This window comes from Polypterus senegalus, chromosome 6 (assembly GCF_016835505.1).
Source record: "Polypterus senegalus isolate Bchr_013 chromosome 6, ASM1683550v1, whole genome shotgun sequence".
In the NCBI taxonomy this organism is placed as follows: domain Eukaryota; kingdom Metazoa; phylum Chordata; class Cladistia; order Polypteriformes; family Polypteridae; genus Polypterus; species Polypterus senegalus.
The window spans coordinates 128,551,775-128,568,196 of NC_053159.1; the positions used below are offsets into that span (position 1 = coordinate 128,551,775).

The 16,422-nt window shown below is 39.9% G+C and overlaps 1 protein-coding gene across 13 annotated transcripts in view; it reads right to left on the reverse strand.

The window, feature by feature from the left end:
• LOC120531595 (rap1 GTPase-activating protein 2-like) overlaps positions 1–16,422 on the reverse strand; it is a 443,280-nt gene that overhangs the window by 30,033 nt on the left and 396,825 nt on the right. For 10 of the 13 annotated variants that reach the window (XM_039757149.1, XM_039757144.1, XM_039757146.1 and 7 more), the window contains 5 exons: positions 12,641–12,685; positions 7,207–7,239; positions 6,495–6,704; positions 3,931–4,034; positions 1,344–1,422 (listed from right to left, as the gene is read on the reverse strand). In XM_039757149.1, coding sequence (XP_039613083.1) covers positions 1,344–1,422; positions 3,931–4,034; positions 6,495–6,704; positions 7,207–7,239; positions 12,641–12,685 — 471 coding nt within the window. The remainder of the gene's footprint in view (positions 1–1,343; positions 1,423–3,930; positions 4,035–6,494; positions 6,705–7,206; positions 7,240–12,640; positions 12,686–16,422) is intronic. The other 3 variants (XM_039757145.1, XM_039757155.1, XM_039757156.1) reach the window with 1 other exon arrangement.

Sequence of the window (16,422 nt, forward strand, 5' to 3'; positions counted from 1 at the left end):
ACGTGGCATAGGTGACAAATGGAGAAACAATATTAATTGTTCATGCCATTGTAGAGAAACAAGAACTGTCAGAGAGTGTTCCAGAACCCAGCAACACGCCCTGGATTAGGTGAAAGCCAGAAGCATTGCACCGAAACACTACAGAGGTGATAGGCAGGCCTACGTAGATATTGTCAGGTTTCTGATTACTGTAAATAAGGTTCCAGGTAAACATGTAATCAATGAATGGCTCGGTGGTCATTATCCTTCACAGGACTCATAAAAACACCGATAAAGACTAACAACTATTTCATTTTACATGTTTTTTTCCTAACCCCAGCACTGTTTCTGGGAATGGTTCAGAAGATGAGATGTAAACGGTTAATCCTTACTGTCTCTGGCATTGATATAGTAGGTAAACCTGGGCCACTGACTCTCTAGTAGAGTGGCCAGAAGGAGAGAAAGGCTAGTGAAATGAAGACTGGGGTTGAGGTTTGCCATCCCATCTCATTAGTCTGGGTAATGAAATATTTTCTAGTAAGGTCCAATGTAGAAGAAAGGAATTATTGTTTTGTATCTACAGGTTGGATACCCAGTGTTGTCTCTGTATTCATTTCTCCAATGGGTCTTTCCAAAAAAAACATTTCTATTTAATTGATATTCCTCTTGACATTTTAAGGAGTTGCATATACAGTTGCTGTTAAAGTTGCAGAAAAACAACAAACAAAAACTTAGATTGAAAGGACTTGGGATACAAAGATTATTCGAAAGGCAGAGATCACCACTTTTAGTTGTGTGAAGCCTGTTTGGAATTGGAAGTTAACTTTATGTAAACATCTCTGGGGATGTCAGAAAAGACACAAAGTGCAGACTCAACATGGACAGTGACTGGGTGTGGGATTCAAATCCATGGTAATGGGCAATATATAATATAATGCAATAAAAACACATAAAGATGAAATAGTTAAAGAATTTTTTTTCTGAGGAAACATGGAGGGGTGGTGGTAGTTTTGTGGCTGTGGAGAGGTCAGTGTTGAGGGGGTTAGATGGAGCAGGAAAGGTCTGGTAGGCTGGCTATGTCATAATCTGCAAGATATCTGAGAGTGGATGCAAATATCAGAAACAGGCATATCACAAGGCTATAAGTGAAAATTTCACTTAAAAATTTTTGCAAAATTTGAAGCAATTCTAAGAGTGTTATTTACTTTTATGAAATCACAACACATTTTATGTTGAATGACTCCTAAACAGCTGCACTTACTTGGGAAATATTTGAGTAATTGTATAAAGACTGTAGTTATTATCAAGAAGAAATATCATAACGTGAATATTTGTAAGCAGCTGTAAGAAGTGGATGACCATACCTTGGCAATCTGTGGAATACTAGGACATTTACCGAGTCCAGACAGCTGGATTCTGTCATGGAGTGTTTTAGATTTGGATCTGAAAAGACACACAAAATGAGATGAATGACGGCAATAAGAAGCACCACAAGCAGTAAAATAAGAAAAAGGGACAAATCGAGTAGTTATAGTACAATGATAATGACGTAACCCCTCGTCTTAGTCAGAATGCTTTATATGGCAGAATGTGGGGGAGAACCTTTAAAACATATTGTCCCGCTCTTTATATGATATTGGGGGTAGAGTCCATGTTGTAACTGACTGATCAGAGTTATCTGAGAGGGTGGAGAGAAAATGTTCCAAGTATTTGGTTTTGAAGGGATGGAGGTACCATGGCAGCCCTTACTGTAATAGATCTTTTGAGTCTACTTTAAGGGTCAGAAAATGGTGGCATGTCTTGTAATCTGTATTGTTAGAGACTTAAACCTTCTCTCAGTCCAGGTGTAGTGCGTGCTCATATTAACTTACAACTCCCAATGATAAAATGCAGAGCATTTTGTTTAAATGTTTAAACAGAAAATCTGATGTTGAGTAAACTAGCATTAAAAAAAGAAAAAAAATAACAAATGCTTTAATACACCTGCCAGCTCTCAGTCATTCATTTCCTGTCTTTATGTGGTACAGAAGCAACCCGTTCAAGGCAAAAACCAGTTGTGAAGGGGATTCCATTGCGTGTCAGTCAGTTACAGAGCAGGTTCACTCATACAGTTAGGCCCATAAATATTTGGACAGAGACAACTTTTTTCTAATTGGTTCTCTACATTAACACAATGAATTTTAAATGAAACAACTCAGATGCAGTTGAAGTTGAAGACTTTCAGCTTTAATTTAGTGGATTGAACAAAACGATTGCATAAAAATGTGAGGCGATTTTTTTAACACAATCCCTTTATTTCAGGGGCTTGAAAGTAATTGGACAATTGACTCAAAGGCTATTTCATGGGCAGGTGTGTTCAAGTCCGTCGTTATGTCTTATCAATTAAGCAGATAAAAGGCCTGGAGTTGATTTGAGGTGTGGTGCTTGCATGTGGAAGATTTTGTTGTGAACAGACAACATGCGGTCAAAGGAGCTCTCCATGCAGGTGAAAAAAGCCATCCTTAAGCTGTGAAAACAGAAAAAACCCATCCGAGAAATTGCTACAATATTATGAGTGGCAAAATCTACAGTTTTGTACATCCTGAGAAAGAAAGCAAGCACTGGTGAACTCAGCAACACAAAAAGACCTGGACGTCCACGGAAGACAACAGCGGTGGATGATCATGATTTCCATGATGAAGAGAAACCCCTTCACAACCAAGTGAACAACACTCCCCAGGGGGTAGGCGTATCGATATCCAAGTCTACCATAAAGAGAAGACTGCATGAAAGTAAATACAGAGGGTGCACTGCAAGGTGCAAGCCACTCATAAGCCTCAAGAATAGAAAGGCCAGATTGGACTTTGCTAAAGAACATCTAACAAAGCCAGCACAATTCTGGAAAAACATTCTTTGGACAGATGAAACCAAGATCAACCTCTACCAGAAAAAAAAGTATGGAGAAGGCGCGGAACACCTCATTATCCAAAGCATACCACATCATCTGTAAAACACAGTGGAGGAAGTGTGATGGATTGGGTGTGCATGGCTGCCAGTGGCACTGGAACACTAGTGTTTATTGATGATGTGACACAGGACAGAAGCAGCCGAATGAATTCTGAGGTGTTCAGAGACATACTGTCTGCTCAAATCCAGCTAAATGCAGTCAAATTGCTTGGGCGGCGTTTCATGATACAGATGGACAATGACCCAAAACATACAGCCAAAGCAACCCAGGAGTTTATTAAAGCAAAGAAGTAGAAAATTCTTGAATGGCCAAGTCAGTCACCTGATCTTAACCCAATTGAGCTTGCATTTCACTTGTTGAAGACTAAACTTCGGACAGAAAGGCCCACAAACAGCAGCTATAAGCTGCTGCAGTAAAGGCCTGGCAAAGCATTAAAAAGGAGGAAACCCAGCATCTGGTGATGTTCATGAGTTCAAGACTTCAGGCTGTCTTTGCCAGCAAAAGGTTTTCAACCAAGTATTAGAAATGAACATTTTATTTACAGTTATTTAATTTGTCCAGTTACATTTGAGCCCCTGAAATAAAGGGATTGTGTTAAACAAATGTTTTAGTTGCCTCACATTTTTATGCAATCTTTTTGTTCAACCAACTGAATTAAAGCTGAAAGTCTGCACTTCAACTGCATGAGTTGTTTCATTTAAAATTCATTGTGGTAATGTACAGAACCAGAATTAGAAAAAAGTTGTCTCTGTCCAAATATTTATGGGCCTAACTGTATGGGTCAGTTTAGGGGATCAATCAACCTACCAGAATGTCTTATGGACTTACAGAAGGAAACTGGACAATTCCTCAATGAAATCAATGATTACATTTCAATTCCCGCAGCCAGCACACTGCCCCATCATCCCAAAGTCATAAATAACACTGACATATCTTTAAATTTTGTGCTTGATCAAGTATCAAACAATACAAAGATGTTTGAACCTCTTCTCATGAGTCATTACCTGAGTATTATCCTCAGAAACTCTTGGGGTTCTGTTTCTTCGTGCTTAAGGGAGAGTATAAGATTTCCAAGGCTGCTTCCTGTGCAGTAAAAATTCAGATGTTCCTGAAGAGATTAAAAAAGCATTACTAAATATTTTGTTCCCTTCTAAGAAAAATATGCTTGAGTCATTTCAGCTATTCTAATGGAACAGTTCTGTGAAAAGCTTTGGAGCCGTTAACTACAAATATATCTCTGTCATGTTAATTTGGTATATGAGAGAGCACACCACAGTAATGGAAAGAAAACGGATTCTTGCAGGTACACACTTTTGCATCATTCCATCAATAAATTGAATACGAATTTCATCATCAGCATCACATAAACAAAGATAACAGCATTTACAAGGAGAACTTAATCATATTCACTGACATAAAGCAGTTTGTTTTCAATGTCAGAATGCAAAATTTGTAAATGTAAAGAAGAACTGATTGGCCTTCCAGCTCATTTAGCTAGCTCATCTGGTTTGCTCGGGAGACAATTTTATGAATGTAGACATTGCCACAAGATGGCAATGTTGGTAAATATCCTCAGAATTACTTAGGGCACTGTTGACCCGGGAAGAGATTCCAGGGTATAGCCTGAAAGTAACCTTATGTTGTGTTCCATTTGCAGTGGGGAGTCAGTTTCAGAGTTCTTAGTCAGAATTGTTAGCTGGAATGACCCCACTAGTCAGATTTCCTACTCAGAAACTCTGGCCTGGTTTATCAAGTCTGAGTTTATCTGACTTCAGATTATGACATCAATCCAAAATGCTGACATACACCTCCGTCTTTTGTGAAAGCTGTATTATTCTACTGTTTATTTGCACTCCTGTCTATTTGTGTCTTATTAAACCAGTTGCACACACAGTACTGTCCAACTTCGGTCTGTGGACACGTTGCTCCGGTGTTTGGATGCACAAAATACCGTCTAATGCATTGTTCACTAGCTGTCTGGATTCCAAACGAGCAAGCACAACAAAGGTTTTCCTGGAGGTGTCCGTATTGTTTTCCAAATGTTTTATTGAAACATGTTCAACTCAGGTGTAACGTCATTCCCAGCTCCGACATCCGACTTCTGAGGTAAATGGAATGCAGTATTAGGATGGGAATTGAAGAGTACTCCCAGGATGCAGCACACTGAGTTTAGAATTGGGAGCAGAGAAACAGAAAGGCTCAGAGGCCAGAGAAAAGAGAAAAGGGGAGAATTCTGGTCTGGTGGGTTAAGAGATGGACAAACATCTTTGTTGGCGGGTCCAGTGAGGCATTGCGTTTTACTTTGTATTCGCACTGTGATCAACCCTCATTGACTCACTTATTTTTTATTAAAATAAAACATCTAATTGGCACTCTTTGGTAATTTTTTTCTGTTTCAAAAGGCACTAGAATGATGTAGTTAGGGTCCGTGGCAGTGTGATGGTTTTAAATAAATACGGTGTGGCTCATGGTGTGTATGTGTGTTTGTTTGGGCAGGCTAATAATAATAATTCTTTGCATTTATATAGTGCTTTTCTCACTACTCAAAGCGCTCAGCAATTGCAGGTTAAGAGCCTTGCTCAAGGGCCCAACAGAGCAGAGTCTCTTTTGGCATTTACGGGAAGCAAACCGGCAACCTTCTGATTGCCAGTGCAGATCCTTAGCCTCAGACCCACCACTCCGCCAGGCTAGGGCTGGTTGTGTTTGAAGGAACATTTTATTCCAGTTTTCTCATTGACTCTAAGCAGGCTGTAATTAGGACGCAGTGCCCACAGACTTATGAATTAAGAAGAGCCTGAGCAGTAAACAGGAAAAAAAGAGAGAACAGAGAAGAACAAAGGTTACAAAGAAAGTAAAAGGAAATGAAGAGGAAGAATCTTGGAGGAACCAGTGCTGTTGAGGAGGGGAAGCAGGTGGTTGGGAATGTGCCCAGGAGGAGCGTGTAGCTGGCGCTTGAGGAGCACAGGTCACTCCTTCCTGTTGAGTGCACTAGGGAGCAGGAGTGACCTACCACTTTGGCCAGGAGACAGGGGCATGGCTTGGTCCAGCTCTCTGCTGAATGCCTGGGATGGTGGCAGGGACCCAAACCCATTTTAAAGATTGACTGCACCTGTCGGTGGATGAGAGACCCCTCTGGCTGCAGAGACTCCTAAAGGGTAAGTGAAGGAAGCCTCGCCTTTAGAATGTAAACACCGTGACTCGAGATTGTTTGGAAGGAATGGATTCTGCCAGTGATTTTTAACCTTGTTTTCTGACTGCATTATTGATTGACTTTATTTTTTTTTTACTTTTAACCTTCTCAAGTGCTCCTGATTATATAGGATTTTGCACTTTGACTTTATTTGAGTTTGTTGGAATAGAAGCACAAAGTATTCTGCACGTTCTCTTGCTTGTTCTGAGAACCCATTGCATGGCTCATTCCTGTCATGACTATTCACAATTCCTGATTCAAGAGGGACATGGCACCTGCTGCCAACCTGGACTGTTCCTATCCATCTTCCTGTAGCGGCTTCTACAGACTCTAGGCCATGTTGTAGTCTGCAGCCTATCTCCAAAGACGGCAACTCACCTTGCCCAGGAAGTGGTTACGATACGCCCGCAGAGTGCTGTTGCATTCCAACTTGTATCCGCAGGTCCCAGGACTTAATCCCCCTTCTTCATCATCATAAAAACTGCTTTCTGAAGATGTGGGAGTGCTAACGTTTTCCACATCCTCAATCCAGTAACCACCAAACTGAGGTAGAATAATCTGAGGATAAGGTCCTCCCTTGTCTAATATCTAAAAAAGAAAGAGGCAGAGAACATTGGCCTTGGCACCTAGGATCAAATGCCACCATAAACAGCGCCTGGAATTTCAGTAGTCCATTTAATTATTTTTGAATTAACTAACTTATTGTTCAAAAAGGAATTCTGGGTGCTGACAAGTGAATGCCAATTCCATTACTTGGTAGTTACTGTACCAGGTCGCCCCGAAACAAATTATGGCTCAGTGCTGACAGGACAGGCACAAGGGGCCTTTAGGCGGGCTGGTCACATGCATGACTGCAGCCCAGAGTCGTTTTAGCACTAGAAAAACCAACTCCTGTGTTACTTGAACTCTGCATTTCATTTTTGAGAGTTTCATTAAAAGACTTTGTCTTTGAAAAATGTATAAAGTTACTGCATAGAATCCACAGAGGGAAAACTTCACATTTTCCTAATCACATCATTGTAACGAAGTAAGAAATAAGATGAATGTTTTACTGGAAAAACATTTGTAGTCATCAAATGGGATAACTTACATCTTCAATTCGGGGATAGGGAATGTAGTCATCCTAAAGGGGGAAAAAAAACATGTTAGCATGGCATAAGGAAAAGAATGGAAGCACAGCAGAGGCTATTCAAAAACTGAGGTGCTCACACTGTGTTACGGATTAGATAAACTGATTAATTGCAAAATGATGTTAGCTGTATTAGTACTAGTATCAAACATGTTGAATGAGGGTTTGTTATAAAAGTAAGAATACAAAGTCTGTTCCCAGTAAGCTCAAAATGCAAAACATGGAGGCATTTTACAATAAGATAGGAGGAATTAACCGATCTGCAGAGCTATCCAAATTAGTGTCAACTAATAACTTTTTTTTCCAGTATCTTTTTATTCGTTCATTTTTTTCCATTATAGGTTCCTGGAGAGTCAAAACGTATTGTGGTAACATTAAATTCAAGTGAGTAATAAAACTTGCATTCAATGCTAAGGCACACTCACAGAACTGAGCTCGGCATTCACGACTTTGAGAAAGGCCTGGAATAACCTGAGGACGTCTGTGCAAACATCGTGACAACATGAAAACTCGACATTTAAAGTGGCTTGGCTGGAAATGGAGCCCAAAGTCCCTGGAGGCATCAGTACAAAGCAAAACTGCATGATACACTGGGATTGAGCAAGTGTACAGCTCCTGACTTAGGAATCTCAAATGCTTGCTTTTTCAATACAAAATATTTGTTGATTTCATAATCTCCACGAACCTGAACTCACAAAGAATGATGGCTGGCTTGGTATTTTTTTGTTTGTTAAGGAAATGAATAAATGCAGGCAAGTTGGTATCAGGTCTAACCACTGCTGTTGTTTTCATCGGCACAATTACTACTGTGATGAAACCCGATATGTTCTGAGCTTGCTGATGGCATCTCCTAACTACAGCTAGTTTTAACTAGTAGGCTTTTACTAGAAGTGACAGGCTTGGTATTCTTACTTTATTTAAAGTATTTAGACATCCTGGTAGAGCATCCAGCTGATAGCACAAAGATGGAGTGAGTGCACAATATTCTGACGGCAAACTGGCCCCTATCTGCAGGTGGACTAAGTCTGACAGATTGAGTTTTGTCAGCAGTTCCATAAATCAGCAGTATTATATCAAAATTCAGATAAATAAAGCAGCTTTAAACAATATTGTGCTTTCATACAGTAAACACCTTACATATATTGTAAAATAATTTCCATATTGTTCAAATAAAGGTGTCACAGAGCAAAGTGTTTTAAAAAGGCCAATGCATTGACCACTAGGCCATGATTCTGCCACAGTACATCCTTATTTAACTTAAAGGATAAGTTCTCTTTTTATGTCAAAGTTATTTCTTTACAATCATGTGTTGAGCAGCAGGGGGAGCCACTGAGCCCCAAACACCAGACACAACTACACAACAGACTCACCAGTTCAAATACAGCTTTATTTAGGCCAAGATGTTTCCAATTTCCTCCTTTTCAGATAATATAACGAAGTCATAAGCTCTTTTTCCTTTTTCCAAATCTCCCACATAGTCTCATTAACCTCTTCCCGACTCTGACTTCTGAGGCAGGAAAACCGGCTTCTTTTTTGCCGGACCCAGGAGTGTCTACAGTGCCACAGCATTGCGTGTTGGAAGCAGGAAATCCTTCAAAGGAGGGATTAGTGTTCCCCTGCAGCTCCCTCTGGTGGCACCTAAGAACCCCAACAGTGCTGTCCCACAGCACAACAATTCCTACCCTGCCCTGCAGATATCCATATGAGGGTTCCCCTAGTAGGATACTGCCATCATGTGTATTGGGGGGGAGCATGACCCTGGGAAGCAAGAAAGGAACAAACCCCCAGTCCGGTCGGGATGCCCATCCATCTCCATTTTTCCATTCTGGCCCCTCTTCTTCATAAGGAAACATCTCCATCCCGGTCAGGACATCAGACTGACAAGCATGGCACTCATAAATGATTTATATTAATTTGCCTCATAAAATTTTAAAAAATTTAAAATATAAAAAAGTTGTTGCAACTTGCACTGAAGCTGAAAGGTAACAGGGTCCAAACATGAAAACAAGGCTTAAACATACCAAGTATGTCCATTTTTCAAGGCAAGAATGTAATTGAATATTAACCCATGTCATAAAGCAGTGCATCCACATCACATTAGAAATAAATAAAAAAGTAAAACTATTTGTGAGATTATGCCAATTTAAAAGAAAACTGGCTCTGCACTCGCCAATCCTTTGCAACATCGTATGAAAGGCAAGACACAGGCACCTGCCCATCACACAATCACATTCATGCTAACCTTTAATCGACATTTTAAATTATGGCTTTGGGTGTGTTAGACAGAACACTACACTTAGCCTGGGAGAAGGTGCAAACTCCACCCAGATACTGACCAGGCACATCAGGCCTGAAAATCTAACATTCTGTTAGCCTTCTTAATGGCTTCCCACACTACAAACTGCCAGACAGTGTTCAGAAGCCATTAAGGCAGCTAACAGAATGTCATGTTATCTAGCACCCCGATGTGTGGAGTACAAGTTCAAGGAGGTTCTGCTCAAGCTTTATAATGCACTGGTGAGGCTTCATCTTGAGTACTGTGTGCAGTTTTGGTGTCCAGGCTACAAAAAGGACACAGCAGTACTAGAAAAGGTCCAGAGAAGAGCGACTAGGCTGATTCCAGGACTACAGGGGTTGAATTATGAGGAAAGATTAAAAGAGCTGAGCCTTTACAGTTTAAACAAAAGAAGATTAAGAGGTGACATGATTGATGTGTTTAAAATTATGAAAGGAATTACTGCAGTGGATCGAGACTGTTATTTTAAAATTAGTTCATCATTTGGAAACTTGTTAAGGGTAAATTGTGCACAAACATTAGGAAGTTTTTCTTTACACAGAGAAACATAAGACACTTGGAATAAGCTACCAAGTAGTGTGGTAGACAGTAAGACGTTAAAGACTTTGAAAAGTCGACTTGTTATTTTAGAAGAATAAAGTGGACACAACTGGCTAGCTTTGTTATGCTGAATGGGCTGCTCTCATCTAGATTGTTCTAAGCAGCCCCATTAATGATTGTTCTACCTTGCCACTCTTCATAAGAGCTACTCGCCTATAAAGCATTCAGTTTGCTAGTAAAGACCATTTCCAGTTCTAAATTTTAGTCCGATTCACTTACGGATACTGATGGCTCACCTGAGGTATGTTTGGAACTTCAGTAGGCATCAATAATGGGCAACCATCTTGGACTGCAAGTAGTTGTTCATGAAGATGTGACTGCTACAAACTCACAGATCCACTTTTAGTTTGTCTTCTATTCGACTGTTCACATCCAGCCTAAGCACTACAAGCTATAACTTTCTGGTATCTTGATTGCTTCAGGGAAGTTGATGGAAATTTTTGTTTACCTCCAGGATATGTGGTTTTTATCATCTCAAAAGACAAAATTGCTCTAAACAGCTTCAGACATGTGTTTGGTTTCATACTGGTTAACTTCCTTATTTAAATTTAAACTTCACAGACGATGGCGACTGTGAGCAGACAAGTGAATGGGAAATGTATTCATACCTCAAGAAAAATATTTAAAAGAACTCTGTGATAAAATAATTATTTCTTATTTCCTTTCGTTATCATAAAGAGATGCCTCATAAATGTGGAAAAAATGCTTCTTAAGTTGAAACCTTTGCTGCTTCAAAGGAAATGCATTTGGTAATTTTAAGACTTTTTCATTCACCTATGGACCCGGTACCCTTCAGCCCCATTGTAAACAGGCAAAGAATTTTTTAAATTTATAAACTTCAAAACTCAATGTTATGTGGCAAATGAATATACACTATGATTATGAGGAAATAACTTCAACTTGAAAAAAGTCAAACTTATCCTTTAAAATCTTTAAGTGTCTTACTATTGTGAACTGATTCCACTTTTCAAATATAGATCAATTGTTTCTGTATTTTGCAGCTGGAGTAGTGGCACTTGAAGGGTCTCCCTCAGGGTCACACTCTGAGTGAGTGTAAACAGCCCAGTCCAACACATGAGCCACTAGGCTGCATTGTCACAAGTGCACTTTCCACAGGAATCCTGATATAAAATGTATTTAAATTGAATTTAACATAAGAAACTAGCTGGCACTTGACTTCAGAAAACTCATTGTGCGATGAGGTAAAGCCTCATATTCAATAACTTTGTGTTAGTTCCCAAAACATTTTTAGCACCTGATTGAAATAGTACACATCAGTATATATAGTGCCTGGTTATTATAGATGGTTATGTTAGATCGTACCACATTACCACCACCATGAAACAAAAGTGAGAAGACTGAACCCTGCATCAACTGGCCTTAATGTTCACTGTGCTGCTGTCTGATGAATTAACGATGAGAGACAATGAAAAGAAGTGTTACTCCACTGCAGAAGGGAATGTGGTTGGCACAAACACCAAGTCAAAATGCGAAGGCAGACCATAAAACATACCATCACATGGCACTTCACAAAGCACACAAGGAAGTGATTCAGAGCAGCATGTTAAAGTGCAGCACTGAATAAGTTCATTCGCTTTTGTTAATGAACACAAAAGCCAATGAGAGCACTGCATTTGATGATGGAAACAGTCATTGGATGAGGAGGTGTAAACAAAAGACTAAAGGAACAGATGAAGACATACAGTAAATCAGAAAAAGGAGATGGCACAAGTCCAAGGCGGCGAATTAGAGAAGGAATGGATAAATGAATATATAAATACGCTTTGAAAGAAAAAAATGAATGAATGAAAGAGTGTCTGCTCATTCAATAAGCAGGCAGTGCAGAATCAATGAATAGGGCTTTACAAACACAGCAAATACAGACTTAAAGAAGAAATTCAAAAGAGTGTAAATAATCTAATGTGCATATGGAAGACATGGATACAAGAATCAGCTAAAGTAAAAAAAATAATTCCAGAAGAATAACAAGAAAATTGAATCAACCTGAAAAGTACAAAGGCAGGAAAGAACAGAATGAGAAAAGCTGTACTAACCGTTCATAAATAAACCAAGGTTAAGTGAATAATTCAATGAAATAAGGAATAACCAAAAAATAAGGTCAAGTGCATAATGAGTGGGAAGACAAAATTAAAGCAGCGTTTAATGGAAATGTCAGAGTTTGAACAGAAAAAAGGGAGTGATTTAATTAAGGATTATTACAAACAATGAAATATGTACTTTGGGTTAAAAAGAATGACAGGATATAAAAACGGGTAAGAGGTGCTCAAAGGGTTTAAAGCTGGTAACAGAATAAATGAAGCTCCAGGACCCCTGACTGGAGGAAATGGGAGTCTCGTATGATGAAATGAAGTCATTCATACTGACTGGCAGCCCCTTCTGATAAATGACAAGGCAAAATAATAAACACATGAGGGCAAGTTGGCATTCATATGAGGATGGGTTGATGTGTGCACTTTCAGGTCAGGGGAACAGGCTGACCTTGTTTTTCTGGGTCCCACTCTTCTGTTCTTCTGTTTTGGAGACCTGGATTCAGAGACAGAGGGAGAATCACACAGGGCACTGAGGTTTGTTCACATGCAGCAGTGGGCAGAGTGCTGAGTCAGACATCGTAGTTCACTTGGAGAAATTCTATTCACTTGTAGAAAAGCCCAGAGGATCAACTCACCTTCAATTCTACATTTCCTTTTAGTGCTTGGATCTGAGGTCTTATATAATGGGCAACATGCTTGTTATAGCATTCCATTTTTGTGGATAAGCATGCTACTTTACACACTAATGATACACTCATTAATGATGAAGGACACATTCTTTATTGATGGATGACCCCGAATATGTAGTGACTTTTAACCCAAGACTTTGGAAGAAACAATGACAAACTTCCATCAGTTTGTGTCACATTCCATTTGACACAACAAGCTGGTCTTGCTTTAGTTAAATGTGAAATGCATTTAAGTGTAAACCTTTGGCACAACTTGATAGATCTGACTAATCTAAACCATCGTAAACCCACATACAAGCCTATTATTAGACGGGGCAACAGATCTTTAATCATCAACCAAGCCAGGTGTGTGTGTTTGGAGGGGTTGTTATTTGTCATGATATTGCTGTATTTTAAGATTCTGTAAAGTCTTAATTGTCCTTTAGGGATAAGCAAAGTATTATCTATCTATCTATCTATCTATCTATCTATCTATCTATCTGTCTGTCTGTCTGTCTGTCTGTCTGTCTGTCTGTCTGTCTGTCTTATCTACTTCAATTGACCCTTCAAATGCTTACAGGTTGACAGCTAGCTGTGTGCCCATCATTTTTATTAACAAACAAATTAAGAATGCCTGCACAGAAGGCAAAATTATTCTTATTTCATTTCTCATGATATTTTTGTTCTGCATTTCAAATTCCAAAGAAGAACACAAGTCTACTCCATTGAAACCTGCAGTCTCCATCTACAGTGCAGAAGGTGCTATTCCATTAGAACACAGATAACTCCTCTGCCCAGTGGCCACTGGACATTTTGAAAAAAGGGTTAGGCAGTGATTTTAGGCAAATGCTCATAAGCTTTTACATCCTGGACCCTGCAAGTGCATGTGCACAATCAGGACTTGGCCATCGTTCCAAATGCATCTTCCATGCCAATCTCTATTCACAGGAGATGTGACGTGAGAAAGCAACCTCACAATTTCTGTCAGTGAAGGTGGCAATCAAAAAATCTTTAAAATAAAACTCAACAAACTTGTTTGTTAAGAGTCACACTTCCTTGAACTCTTTTGAGGGAACTTCACACAGGAACTCAAGTACTCAAAAGGCAAAGCTGGCCAAGAAGCTGCCTCCGTCTAGGTGGCTTCCCTTTTCTTCACTTCCTGAAATCTACAAATATTTTCTTTTCATTTCACACCTCTCCTTTTACTTCTTTGGAGCCTTCTTTCCTCCCATTACTTTGCCTTTGTCCATTCACTTTATGAATGTAAATGTCTTCCAGGCATGAAGTTTTAGAATCAATTCTGGAATGACGAGCGTCCCATTAAAAAACACTAATCCAGAATAGCCCCTTGATTTCTGATGTCACTGGGGAAGTATTTAAATACACCAAGGTGTGAGGGATGTTCTTACAAAGTTCTGGACCATCATAACAGAGTGCTCTCTGCTGGTCTTAGTATATCCAATATTTAAACAGCTGCATAACCAAGACATTGTAGTTAATTGAATTGATAGAAGTGGTGCATTGCTAGCCACACACAGCATATTTTATCTGCTGGTGCTCTTGGGAAACTTCTCTCCAGAGCACCTTGTTACCATACTAGGATTCAAAAAATTGTGTTTGTCTGCTGTGTTGGGACCTGAGTCTTCTATCTAATTCTCAGTTTGCTTTGAATGAACAGGTAAACTACCAGCACTCTACAAGGCAGGATTCACACTGGGAAGACACCAAAACTCTGCTCAAGCCTTACTGCTTCTAATATACCCTGCTCAGCCACAACATTAAGACCACTTGCCTAATAATATGAAGGTCCCTTTCATACCAAAAAAAACATCTTTGACCCATCGAGGCATGGATTCTACAAGACCTCTGAAGGTGTCCTGTGGTATCTGACACTAAGACGTTAGCAGCAGATCCTTTGCATTTTGCAACTTGTGAGGTGGAGCATTTTTCCAGCACATACCACAGATGCTTGATCGAATTGAGATCTTGGAAATGTGGAGGCCAAGTCAACACCTTGAAATCTTTGCCATGTTCCTCAAACCATTCTTGGCACAATTTTTGCAGGGAGGCAGGGCACATTATCCCGCTGAAAGAAGCCACTGCCATCAGGGAATAGCGTTGCCATGATTGTCTGTAACAATCTTTAGATGGGTGGTACGTGTCAAAGTAATATCCACTTGAATACCAGGTCCCAAGCTTTCCCAGCAAAACACTGCACAGAGCATCACATTGCTTCCCCCAGCATGCCATCTTCCCATTGTGCATCTTGCTGCCATTTCTGTTCCAGGTAAACAATGCATACACACCCGACTGTCCACATGATCTAAAAGAAAAAATGATTTATCAGAACAGGCCACCTTCTTCTTTTGCTCAATGTTCCACTTCTGAAGCTCACTTAAGAAGGCACTTACTGCTGTTGATGGGGGTCAGCACAAGCACTCTGACCTGTGTCTTTGGCTACACAGCCCCAAGCTGTAATGTGCTATGTGTTTGGACACCTTTCTCTTGAGGCTAGCATAAAGTTTATCAACAATTTGTGCTTCCGTGGGATCTTCTGTGGGATCAGGCAAGGCCGGCTAGCCTCCTCCCACATGCATCAATGAGTCTTGTGTGCCCATGACCCTGTCACTGGTTCTCCTGTTGTCTTTCCTTGGACCATTTTTGGAGGTACTAACCACTGCATACTGGGAATGCCCCAAAACACCTTCTGTTGTAGAGATGCTCTGACCCAGTCATCTAGTCATCACAATTTGGCCCTTGTCAGAGTCACTCAGATCCTTACACTTGGCCATTTTTTTTTTGCTTCCAACACACCTTTAAGAACTGACTGCTCACACGCTGCCTAATATATCCCACCCTTGACTGATAGCATTGTAACAAGATAATCAATGCTACTCTCTTCACCTGCCAGTGGTTTTAATGTTGTGGCTGCTCAGTTTATATGTGTCATGGTGTAACTCACTCTAGGGCAGGATTGAGCCTGGACAAAAGAATTACAGATCAAGAAGAGAGCTCAGCCAATGATGGGAAACTCTCAATGAATGTCACTGGAAGTCAACAGGAAATGTTGCTGAAGGAGCGGCACTCTACTTTGATGCTGATTGCAGATTTTTGTGTTTCTATTGACCCATTGGAATAGGTGAGTTTTTATTGTATCTTTGCTCTAAGTCTTTGTATCAAGCCCTATACTCCTGTTACAGATAAAGTCTCTGCTTTTGTATATTGCCACTTGTTTATGGGTAGGGTTGCCAGTAAACTGTATTCATAAGCATTTACTGTATATAACAAAACTAGATTAAATCAGTAGAGGTCCAGAAAGCACTACAAAGATTGATGAAGTAGGCACAGAAAATGACTGCCTTCTGTTCTGTTACTGCCTTCGAAAGGCAGAAACCCAATGGAAAACAGCAGCTATGACGAAACCCCTTACTCATTCAGATCTTTGACAGGGTATGACTAGATAAACTTCTCCAGGTCTACAAATTACATGTAGACAGGTCAAAATCTGTCAAAATCCTACAGCTATAAAATATGAGAACTGGTGCACCAAAATGAAATTCAC